General features: G+C 53.5%; 1 protein-coding gene across 5 annotated transcripts in view; it reads right to left on the bottom strand.

Moving 5' to 3' along the window:
* The window catches only part of COL27A1 (collagen type XXVII alpha 1 chain), a 160,464-nt gene that overhangs the window by 128,905 nt on the left and 19,476 nt on the right, over positions 1 to 12,083 (bottom strand). For all 5 annotated transcript variants that reach the window (XM_054520505.2, XM_024252429.3, XM_054520507.2 and 2 more), the window contains exons 4-5: positions 7,096 to 7,149; positions 2,387 to 2,440 (exon numbers count right to left, since the gene is read on the bottom strand). In XM_054520505.2, coding sequence (XP_054376480.2) covers positions 2,387 to 2,440; positions 7,096 to 7,149 — 108 coding nt within the window. The remainder of the gene's footprint in view (positions 1 to 2,386; positions 2,441 to 7,095; positions 7,150 to 12,083) is intronic.

Raw genomic sequence — 12,083 nt, 5'->3', positions numbered from 1 at the left:
ACAGATCAGCCTAGGGCCCTGGCCCAGTTACCTGGGCCTCCCACCAGCCTGCCCTGGGGCCACCTCTGTTCACCCTTGGCCTCAGGGCCAAGTGTCCAGGCAAAAGCCATGACGTTTCCCCCTGGCATTTTATCCAAGTCCCAATGAGGGAAGCAGCCTCTGATTCCAGTGTATTTTATAGAACCCACACCCTTATCTATTATACACAGATGCAAATGGGAGTCCTGTCCATGAGGCCCTGAGTCCATGGTTCCCAGCTCCATGTGGTGGCAGGAGAACTCACTTGCTAGGGAGGAGCCTCAGTGGCCACACTCAGAGATGTGTTCAAAATGCGAGGAGAAACAGCTGGCAGGCCCTCCTCCTACTGTGGCACATATATTAGCAAGGTTGGGGTGGGCTATCATGGGCCTGGCGCTGAGGTTTCACAGTGCTCTGAGCAGGGCCGGCAGAAGGAGCTGATGGAGCATCTGCTACCACAGGAGCAGGGAGTGAGTCTGGGGGTGGGAGGAGACAGGATCCACTGGTCCCAGAGCAGGCCAGGAAGGGGCAAGCCTGGCCATTCAAAACGGCTGCTGATGCTCGGCATCTTGATGTGCCCATGGTCTCTGCAGAGCAGAAGTCTCCAAATGAGTTTCTGCCTCTCTGCCTGACCCATGGGGGCAGGCTCTGCTGCCATTTCCTAGACAATGTCTTACTCGACCTGTGCCTCAGTTTCCCCATCTGTAAATGGGTACAGTATCTCCACCCATCTCTTTAGGTCTTTGTGGGGATCAAATGAGACAAACCACATCAAATGCATGAACAGCGCCTGGCACACAGGAAGCGTTCAGTATACGGCTGTTATCATCAGTGTTCACCCTGTGATAGCCCAGAGCACCTCCAGGCAGCTGCTAAGCACTGGACACCTGAGGCCTCCACTGCCTGCCTTCCAAAAAGGAACCCAGCCCAGCCCTGGACGTAGAGTCACAGATCTAGAGGGGCTGAGGCCAGTGCTCCTGCACTCTGCTCTTCCCTAAGACTCTGGCACCACAGATCCATATGCCCAGGGCTACCACGTGAGACCTCTGTCCAAAGCTCTCAGACAAGCTGATGGGCCAGAAGGAGCCCTACTCCATGACTCAGGAGAGATGGGCTTTAGAGGCTGCTCAGCAGCTCACTGTGCATGGCCTGGAGCCAATCAGTTAAGGGCTTTCCTTAAGCCATTCAACCTTTGCAGCTGGGTTATCAAAGAATGACCTGGGACCTGGCCCAACCAAAGCAAAGGGGTGCTCTTCACCTGGTTACCCCACAGATGACACAGGCTGAGCTGGGAGGCCCCTGAGTCAGGAGCCCGTCTGCCCTCCACAGCTCCTTAGGCACAGGCACTGTTCTCTTAGCTTCAGGGAGCTTAGCATCTTCCTCCCCCTCCTCCTGTCCCTCCAGCCATTCCACAAGCTTTCTTTTCCCATGACCTGAATGTTGCTGGCTTCGGCACTCCTCTTGGTGCTCTGAGTTTCTCACTTCCAATGCAGTGCCCCAACAACCTTGCCCTCTGCCAGAGCTCCAGGAACAGGCTGAAGAGCTCAGCAAGTGGTATTCCCATATCATCAAAGCATCAGCCACTAAGATCTCATTAAAAGTGAATTCGAGTATTCCAAGAAGACTCCCTGGGGGAGGTGGCATTTCTGCGCCAGCCTCCCCCTGGCTCTATCTCCAGCTCAGAGCAATCCTGAGTTCCAGAATATCTGTCCATGAATGATCACTTGACCGGGCTACATGTTCCTACATGCAACATCATCTTGCTCCGCCTCCTGGGATCCAGTTCAGTCCCCAGGGCTAACATCAGGGAGGTAAAAACTGTCTGGTGTTTGTAACTGTCTCTCACCTTGCACCCACCACCATCCTTTCCACCCTACCTCCTCCCACACCCCTAAGTTGGTCCGGACTAGCCTCCTTTCTCCCTCGTATCACCCCTGGTCTCCGGCCTTGGCTCTGGTTCCCCAACCCGCATTCATCCTCCTCATGGCATCCAGTGAGCTTTCTAAAACATGATCTTTCCACATCCCTCCCCAGGATGCATCTTACAACCCGGTAAGCCTTATGTTCTTAGTCTGACATTCAAGGCCAGCCTTCCCTGTTTAGCAAGAAATCACCTCTCTGCCCACTCCCCTGAAAGCTCTGGGTTCCAACTGCCTGACTCCCCCAAGTCTCCCAGCTGGAAGCACTGTGTCTCCAGACCAGGCACAAGGCCCAGCCCTGGAAAGAGGCCCAGAGGGTGCCCCTGGCTTGGGCGGGAATCCCCCTCAGTGCCCCTGAAGCCCGCCCACCAGGCGCCCCTGGGAAGCACTGCAAACATGGCTCCAACCCCAGCACCCACTCCATGGCCACATCTCCAGCAAATACTCACTTTGGCTCCAGGAGGGCCGGGGAGACCTGGATTTCCATAAGGCCCAGGAGGACCCTGAAAGAGAAAAGAAACAAAAACAAAAAAAGGTGACAAAAAACAGGGGCCATCTCGCCTCTGACTGCAATGCCTGGCACCTTCCCTCCACCCACTGGTTTATTATCTTCTCCCCAAGCCAAGCCCTAGCAACACTGTCGTGGCCACTCAGCCTACTTTTGGGAGCACCCCCTCCATGCCTGGCCCGGTGGGAAGCACATCCCATGTGCCATCTCATTTGATCCTGTTAACTTGGAAGGTAGGTGGTGTTGTTATTACTATTTTGAAGACGAGGATGCTGATGTTCACAGTGGTTCGTAACTGTCTCAGATCACCCAGCTGCTAAGAGGCAGAGCTGGACCTTGACCTCAGAGCACAAGTCCTTCACCCCTAAATTTTACCGCCTCTCCACACTCTCTCAGCCTGTCCCGGTCAGCCCTTCCCAGCTTCTTCAGGCTCAAACTACACTTAGCTACGCACTTCCCTCCCACGTATCTGGTACTTTCTCTCCTCATTGCCTTTGGCCATGCTGTTCCCTCATCTGGCAGCATCTTTTCTCATCCATCTCTTCTGCTTGAAACCTGATCCATCCTTCAGGCCTGGCTCAAAGTGCCATCTCCTCCAGGGAACCCTCTAGGGCTCCTCCAGCCTCAAGTGGACTTTTTTTTTTTTACAGGCAGGGTCTTGCTCTGTCGCCTAGGCTAAAATGTAGTGGTATGATCATGGCTCACTGCAGCCTCAAACTCCTGGGCTCAAGAGATCCTCCCACCTTAGCCTCCTGAGTAGTTGGGACTCCAAGCATGGGTCACTATACTTGGCTAATTTTTATTATTATTATTATTATTATTTTGTAGAGATGGAGTCTTGCTATGTTGCCCAGGCTGGTCTCGAACTCCTGGCCTGAAGCAATCCTCCTGCCTTGGCCTTCTGAAGTGCTGGGATTACAAGCATGAGCCACGACAGCTGGCCCCAACTGGACTTTTGTATGAGTCTTTGGAGTTGAGAGCTCAAGAAGGATGCATTTGACCTCTTGTGAACAAAGGTGCACCTCTCCTGTGGCTACAACACGTGATCAGACCCTTAGACACCTGCAAGCTCCAAGCTTTCAAGGTCTTCCAGAGACCACAGAGCACCTGGGAACACTGGACCCAGAGAGTCCAGGAGGCTTGATCAAGGTCATACAGCAGATTTGTGGCCAAGTGAGATCAGGGTCCAGGGCCTGGTGGCTTCAAGTCCAGAGTTTATTCATGGCGCTGGATTTTCCCAGGCCATATCCAAGTTCCCTGATAATAGCTGGGTCCTGTTATGTCCACTTTCTCCAGCAAGGGCCCTGGCCTAGAGTCTTCCAGCACAGTAATATAAATAGAGTCCTAAGATCCGGGGAATACTTGAGGGTTTTTGTCTAGCAGGAATAATCTGGGGCATAGGAGGTGAAGAGAAGCACCCCCAAGGGTCCAGTGGTCCTCCCCACCCCGCTAGCCTCTAGGCACACTGCCCTCGTCCCTGTCCCTCTTGATTCATCGGGCTAACTGTGTGTGAACTACTTTGTTCTTCCCTTTCTGAGGCCAGCTTCCCAGCTGCAGCCTGTCACATTCCAACCAAGGCACCTCCCTCTTCCTCTCTTCCTTGATGCCTGAACTGGGACCCTCCCCTTCTCCAAATGCACCAGGAAGGAACAGTGTCCAGAGCACACTGAGCCTGGGGAGTTTCTCAGCGCCACTTGAGACCTTCCTTCCAAAATAATCAGCCCTCCTGCCCTCCCCTGTAGTCCACCAAACACTGTCCCCTGGCATGCGACAGAACCTGCAAGCATCGAGACCGAGTCCCAGTTCTGAGCCCCATCTCGTAATCCCCAGCCTCGGTCTCTCCCTCTGTTCTGTAAGTGACTGGGACCCAGCAGTCTCTAAGGAATCTGGAACACCCCCTGATGTTCACCCCAGCCCAGGCTCGTGGGGTCTAACCAGGTCTAACCACAAGCTCAGTGGGAATTGGACAGAGGTTGGGAGGGGGTGTTCAAGGAGGGGTTCCTGACACCCAGTTCCACCAGAGCCAGGCGTGGGCTGCACAAGGTCAAGGGTGGCTGCCTCTCCCCAGTCGTGCCCCAGCTGCCCCACAGATGGTGGGCCAGAGCACTCAGCTCCCCCATCTGCAGCTTCTGAAGGTGGGGGTTTCCTGTTTCCCTGCCCCCCCATCCCTACCCCTCTCCAGCCTTACAGAGAAACGAGGCACATAGTTGACTGAAGGCCAAGCAGACCAATTCTATAAATGCTGCAGCCTAGGAAGCCAGGTGGGGGAGGCTCTGGGATTCCTCGACATCCCTCCATGGGCTGGGGGAATATGTGGAGGTAGGCGGGGGCAAGACACACAGCTTTGGGTGACCTCAGGTAAGAATGCCCCTCCTTAAGCTCCAGAGGCCCCATCTGTGCAGAGAGGAGCTGGGATTGTTTAATCCAGCATTCTATTATCTTTGGAATTTTATAATCTATGGAATTTCCAGTCTAGAAACAGGATGACGGTGGGACGGCGGGCAGGGGGAGTTGGGGTGGCGTGCAGGCAAAGAGCCTAGAAGCGCGTCAGGAGAGTCATTCACCCAGAGCTAGGTGGAAACTTAGAAACGCCTTACCATGACCCCAGGCTTTATAGATGGGGAAACTGAGGCTAGGAGGAGGGAAGGGACTTGCCTAAGATTCCACAACTTCTTGGTGGAAATATTCTTGACTCCTACATTAGAACTCTTCACCAATCATTTGCCCAGCACCTCCGGCACGCAGGGTGCTCTGCCAGGCATCACGTAGGAGAGAGAGGTAACCAAGGCCTATCTCTGGAGGGGCTCGGGTGAGTACCCAGAAAAATAAGCACAATAGATGCTTAAGATGGTAGGCTCTGGGCTGGGCGCAGTGGCTCACACTCGTATTCCCAGCACTTTGGGAGGCCGAGGCAGGTGGATCACTTGAGGTCAGGAGTTTGAGACCAGCCTGGCCAACATGGTGAAACCCCGTTTCTACTAAAAATACGAAAAATTAGCTGGGCGTGGGGGCGTGTGTTTGTAATCCCAGCTACTTGGGAGGCTGAGGCAGGAGAATCGCTTGAGCCTGGGAGGTGGAGGTTGCAGTGAGCCCAGATTGCTTCATTGCACTCTAGCCTGGGAGACAGAGCGAGACTCTGGGAAAAAAAAAAAAAAAAAGATGGTAGGCTCTGGAGGCAGACTGCCCAGGTTCAATCCTGGCTCTGCCATTTACTCTCTTTGACTTTATCTGAAGTAACTAAACCTTTCTGAGCCTCAATTTCCTCCTCTGTAAAATGGGAATAGATGGAAACCTGTTTCTCAGGATGGCTGGGAAGGTGGAATGAGATCCTGCACATGTGGCTCAGCAAACAGAGTTTAGTGGTCAATGAGAGCTTTGAGAAAGTGGCCCATGCCATCCAGAGGGGACAGGGGAACCACTGCGGGAGTTCCAAGAAGGGAGTGGTCATCAGAAATAAAGGTGGCATTTGCTCTTAGACATGAATGGAGGACGAGTTTACAAAGGAGGACAGCCAGAGTAAAACCGCAGAGGCTTGGGGGCTCAGGAGGTTGGGGAAGGGAGTAGGCTGCCTAGGTCAACGGCCTCATCCTGGTCCCAGGCTGCAAGGTCCCATGGGCTAGCAGCGTCTGCGATATCTATGTGGTCCCCAGGGGGCATGTGCTTCATGAAGGCTCTGAAGCCAGGAGGAAATGCCGCTTCAGATGGCAGATTCCAGAGCCCTGGGCCCAGGGAGCACAGGGCCAGGTCTGGAGGGAACTAGGGCTTGGGTAATTGCATAACCAGAACCATTTGCTGGGCCCAGAGCTAAAAATATGCCCCAGGCAGCTATCTCTGCCAGGGCCTCGCCAGGCACCCAGCGTGGGAAAGGCTGATTCAGCCTGGGCACAGATGCCGGGTGCTGTTGGTCTCAGCCCTCTAAGGGAAGCAGGTAGGTTTCCCTCTAAGGGGATCTCCAAAGGTTCCAGTATATGGGTAAGAGCGTGGGTTCCAGTCCTGGTTTTGCCATTTCCTACTCGGTTTCCTCATCTCTAAAATGAGAATGATCTCACCGTCCCATGGGAACTTGGGGTGGGCATGAGAGGTCAAATAAGGCAGCATAAAAGAAGGTGCCAGGCACATCACATACGACCTATTTTCCCTCTGGGGCTTGGGCTAGCTCAGTCAGCCACTGCAGCCTGCCAAGCTGTCCCCCAGCCTCTCTCCAGCAGGAGGAACTCAACTCCTCCCTGGCATGGCCCCTCCAGGTACCTATGTCCGCACCCCTACCCCAGGAGAGCCCTGCAGAAACAGGAAGAAGGATGCAAGGGTCATATATTCCCCAAGTCAGGTTTTTTCCTGGACAAACACTGAAGCCCATCAGCCGAGGGGATGTGATCTTCAGGAGCCCCTTCCCCACCCCAGGCTGCAAAGGGTGATATCCCCAATGGACAACTGAGACCTACAAGAGGTCATTGCTGTTCCATGCCATATCTTCCCATATAGCACCCTTGAGAGCCCTAAGTCCACTCCAAATGGATAAAGCAAAATATGGGTGCCAGAGAGGGGGAGGGAAGAACCTAAGGACACACAGCAAACCCGAGACCTCAGGGGCAGTGAGATGCAGGCCAAAGAGCCACCAAGAGTTCCAAAGGACAGTGTGAGATAACTCACCCGAGGCCCACGTGCACCAGGGATTCCAGGTAGCCCAGGCAGCCCAGGGGGACCCTGAGGAGAAAACAAGAAGACGGCATTAGACAGTGCCCACTGGCAGCAGAGAATGGGCTCAAGCAGTCATTCAACAATCCCGCCTGCAGCTGTGGGCATGGATAGTCCATGGCTAAGAGGAGTCCCCTGAGGTCCCTGCCCTGAGAAACTCATGCTCTTTGGGGCTTCTGGGCTTTCGTAGCTACTATTCAGTCACTGATGCCCTCATCATTTATCACCCAGCTAACTTAGGGTGTCACCTTCTCCAGAAAACCTTCCCCAAGTTGGACAAAGTCCCTTCTTTTCCTCTATGTTAAAGACCGCTATCTTACTTGAGGAATTATCTGCTTAGAAGCCTGTCTCTCCCATCAGATGATGGTCTCCTCAAAGGAACTAAGGGGATGTGAGTCATCTGCCTATCCCCCAGGGCTCAGCCAAACGTTTGATAAAATAAAACAGCCAGAAACCTCAGAGCTCAGCCAAATTCTCTGCAGAATCAGAACAGAGAAGGGACTTGGCCAAGGTCACAGCAAGTATCTCTGCCCCACAAACAGGCAGCACAGCACACAGAGCATGGCATGGGTTTTTGAATCAGACATGCCTGGGTTCAGATCCCTGCCTACCACTGACAAAATGCACAAGTCTTTAGCCAGCTTATGCCCATACAAACGGAGGCAATAAAACACTCCCCATGGGATTCCAAGGATGACACGAGAGATGATAAATGTTAACAAGGTGCCTGGTACGTAACTGGCACTCAAATGTTCTATCTGTTCCCATGGCCACAGCGTGGTCCAGCCTTCATCACCACTCCCGGAGAACCTGCAGCAGCCCCCTCAGTGGACTCCCTGCCTCTACTCTCTCCTCCCTCCCCTCTGCAGTCCTCCTCCACACAGCCTCATTCACCTTCCAAAAGCCCTCCCCTGCTCAACAACATTTAAGGGCTCCCCATTTCCCACAAGTGAAAGACCTAACCCTGAAGCTCAGCATTTAAGGAGCATCTGTGTGTCTTCATCTCTTTTCTCTTTACACAGGAAGGGAGGCAGCCGAGCAGACTTACTGAAGCATGAGCTGATCTTTGTTCAAATCCTGGCTTTACCACTTAATAGCTGCAGACTTCCTGCAGTTTCTCCCACTTATCTGAGTCCCAGATGCTCCCCGTTAAGATGGGTCCAATAGCTACTGCTGCATCTACCTCGAAGGAGTAAATGAGGATAACTAAGCGCCTGATGTGAAGAACTGTGCCTGAAGCCTTTGAAGGAAGCCAGGCTTTCGAGGATGTGTGAGGCCTGGGGAATTCATTTGTTTCAAATAACCATCAACGAGATTCCAGATTTCCTGCCCAGAGTTAAAATCGGTGTTGAAAACCCAGTCCGGTTTGGCTGGTAATTAATCCAGATCTCATGCTGGGCAGTCTCGGCTCACAGTTCTGATCTGTGAACACCACGTGCTTGCTCGTCCATGAATAAAAATCAGAGGAGAGATCCAGACAGGCAGATATGGGTACCAAGGTCACTGGGCAAGAGCCCTGAGCAGAAGGAGGAGGGTCTGTTTTGTGACCTCAGGCAAGTCCCAGCTACCTCTGAGCATCCGGGGACCTCTGGCCAAATTGGCGGCAGAGCTCCAGGGCTGGGTAGAGGGGTTGTCTGGTTTTGCAGGTTCTGGACTCTGGGTGCCAGTCTTACCCACTTCTCCTCTCCAGCTGTCTCTGGGCAGTAGAGTATGGCATAACACCACGGGCCTGGGTTCACATAGGGCACCCCCGCCTACCCACTATCTGGGTGGCTTTGAGAAAGCTATTTCCAGGCTCCAAGCCTTTGTTTCTATTACTGTAAAATGAGGTTAATAATAGCACCTAGCCGACAGATAATCTATAACAAGTGCTAATCCTGGAGTCTGGCACCCAATTAATGCTCAGAAAAATGTTAGCTGTTATTTCTGTTAAGCAAGCTTCTGGAACGTCCTCAACTCAAAATTTTAAGCCATCCTCCTTCACATCTGTTTCTAGGGGACAGCAAAAGATGTCCCTTCTTAGAAGGCCCTCCTTGACCAACTGTCCCAGGTGGACCCAGAATTAAAGAAAAAGCAGGGGACTGAGACGAAGCATACTGTAGGTATACCATGCCGTTTCAACAGGTAAGAAACCAGAGACAGGTTCAGAGAGGAAAAGTGACTTGCCCAGCGCCACATAGCTAACAAGAGGCAGAGCCTGGATTCAAACCCAGGACCACTGGACCTGTTCTCCTACCCTGGGCAGCTGCCACACAATCTTGGTTGAGTGTGACTCTAACTAGGTATATGGCCTTGAGGAAGTCCCTTCTCTTCTCTGGACATCTGTGAAATGAAGATCCTGGAACCTTCCTGGCACTGGCATTTCCTGAGTTGCGGAAAGCCAAGTGGGGGTAATTTCCTCTGCTACATCATCAGGTGAACAGGAAAAGCGAGAGTCTTCCCATCTCACAGAGAAGGCTAAGGCCCAGCAGGGTGAAGGGCTTGTCCAGGACTCCGGGGAGGAACAGGCTCCATGGGTGCAGCTCCTTCATGGACCCTGGTGGGGCTGCAGCTGCAGAGGCCTGGACACTCCCTCTTGGCATGTCTTCTGCCCCAGAAATAGGGGCATCCAGGATAGAGTCTGACCTCATCCACCACATCTGCAGAGCAGACTCTGAGTGCCACTCAGGACCCAGGGTCCAGCCTGGTGATGTCAGCCCACAGGCCGACTCCTTGACGGGGCAGCCCCAGCTTCAGGCCTGGCCAATCCCTTCACTCCACCTTCAACCTGGGTGGGGACCGCCGGCTGCCCAGTGCTAGCCACGGGCTGGACCCTCCCCTACTCAGTGCCCACTTTGTTCGTGGTGAGCACGGGTGTCCCCTGGCCCCTCTCCCCTGATCCGAGACCCTGCCTGTTCTCTCTGCAGTGGAAAAACGCTGCCATTTCTTTCCAGGGCCTGAAGCCTGAGCGGGTGACTCTGGGATGATTCACGAGGTCGGGGTGGGATTTTCCACTTCACGTTGCAAACAACGGGGCCTCTGAGAGGGCCCGGAGCTGAGAGAGAGCAGAGCGGGGGCTCAGGCCTGCCTGGGGAAGGTGGAGGAGGCCTGGGCTCCAGGCGTACGCAAACAGAGCCATGGAAACAACCAAGCAGACCCCTCGGGGCTTCCCCCAAGGGTCCTGGCCTCTGACAGCCAGATCTAGGGGAACCCCATCCTACGGAACAAGTCCACCCTTGTGTCCAGCTGGAAGAGACTCTGCCTGCCAAGCCCTGCAGAAAGAAGCCAGCGCTGGCTGGCATGGCCCCTGGCAGTAAGCAATGAGAGGTTTTACAGGCCTGGGGTTTAGGAGACCAAAGTCCGATCCTAGGTGTGCTGCTACCTACCATGTGACTCTAGAGTCGATCTCTAGGCCTTGACTCTGTGTCTGTAACCTGTTGGGGGTAGACAGGGGGCCTCAAAGGGCTCTCCCATCTCTGACCATCTGAGCTCATGATTATTCCTAAGAATTCACACAGGGCACCCAGACTTCCCCAGCCTCTGTCCTAGGAAGGACCTGCTGGAACAGAGCTTCTTGGCATCAATACAGCTCTGTATGACCTTGAGCAAGTTACTTCATCTCCCTGGGCCTCCGGGCCTTAGTTTGTCCAGCTGTGAAATGGGAATGTAACACCCATATTCTGAGATGGTATATGCATGCTGGTTCTTCTCCATTTACTCCCCAGATCCGTGCTGTGCCCTGGGAAGCTGACTTCTACAGATTATACCCCGGGCTTCCTTGACCTCTGGCTTCCAGCTGGGTTTGGCCAATGGGAGACCCCAGGAAGAGAGTGCACAGAAGGGAGGATGGGGTATCTTTCTCTCCCTGTGCCGTCTCTGCTGTGCTATAATTTGGCTGCAGCTCTGTTCTGCCATGGCCCCTGCTTCTGTGAGGAGACCCCTGCTCAAGGTTTTAACTCTTACTGGGTTCTGGGAACACCTTTCCCTGGGTGTGTTCCCTGGGAACACCTGGTCTGGGTGTGGTAACAATTTCCTGCAGTTTCCAGGCCCCTTGTGTCTCACCTGCCTCTGCTGGTTCCCTTGATACTGTCCACCCCTCCGTAAATAGTCTGTTCCTTAAACTCTCCCCAGTGAGTCTGGGCCCTGCCTGGAGGTCAAGAGATTGAGACCATCCTGGCAAACACAGTGAAGCCCTGTCTCTACTAAAAATATAAAAAATTAGCCAGGCATGGTGGCACGTGCCTGTAATCCCAGGTACTTAGGAGGCTGAGGCAGGAGAATTGCTTGAACCCGGGAGGCAGAGGTTGCAGTGAGCTGAGATCGCACCACTGTACTCTAGCCTGGGCAATAGAGCAAGACTCTGTCTCAAAAAAAAAAAAAATGGGGGCAGTCCTCCCCCAAACCCCCGCTGTCTAGCTGACATGTGTCATGACACTCTTATCCATTCAGGCTCCCTGATGTGCCTGCTCCACCTACTAACCCCAGGTTAGTATTTTCATAGCACAGTTCTCCAAGCAAATGTGAGACTATGTCCAGACCCTCCCAGTTCTCTCAGTGCACCAAAGTCCCCACCTCAACACCCACCATCGGTCCACAATCACAGCCATGACAATCTACCAGGACCCAGGTTTCATATGTGCTTTACCCCCACCCCCGCACCTCACTGAATCCATGTAACGACCCTGGAAAGGTAGGTGGCACCGTATCCCCATTTTATAGAGGCAGAAACTGAGGCTTAGAGAGGTTAAGTGATTTGCCAAAGGTCATACAGCACCAGGCATCTAGAGGACATTCAGTTAACAATTGTGCAAAGAATGAATGGATGGCTGGATAAGGGAATGGTTGAAATCCAGGTCGTCCCAAATCCAAAGCCTACGTTCTTTTGCAGTCCACATGGCCCCCTCATCTCCCTGGCAGGAGAGTTCTGGGTAACATCAAGGAGCCCCGCCTGGGAGTCAGGACGG

The sequence above is a fragment of the Pongo abelii genome, chromosome 13, assembly GCF_028885655.2.
Source record: "Pongo abelii isolate AG06213 chromosome 13, NHGRI_mPonAbe1-v2.0_pri, whole genome shotgun sequence".
NCBI lineage: Eukaryota > Metazoa > Chordata > Mammalia > Primates > Hominidae > Pongo > Pongo abelii.
This window is presented reverse-complemented; position numbering and strand designations above follow the sequence as displayed.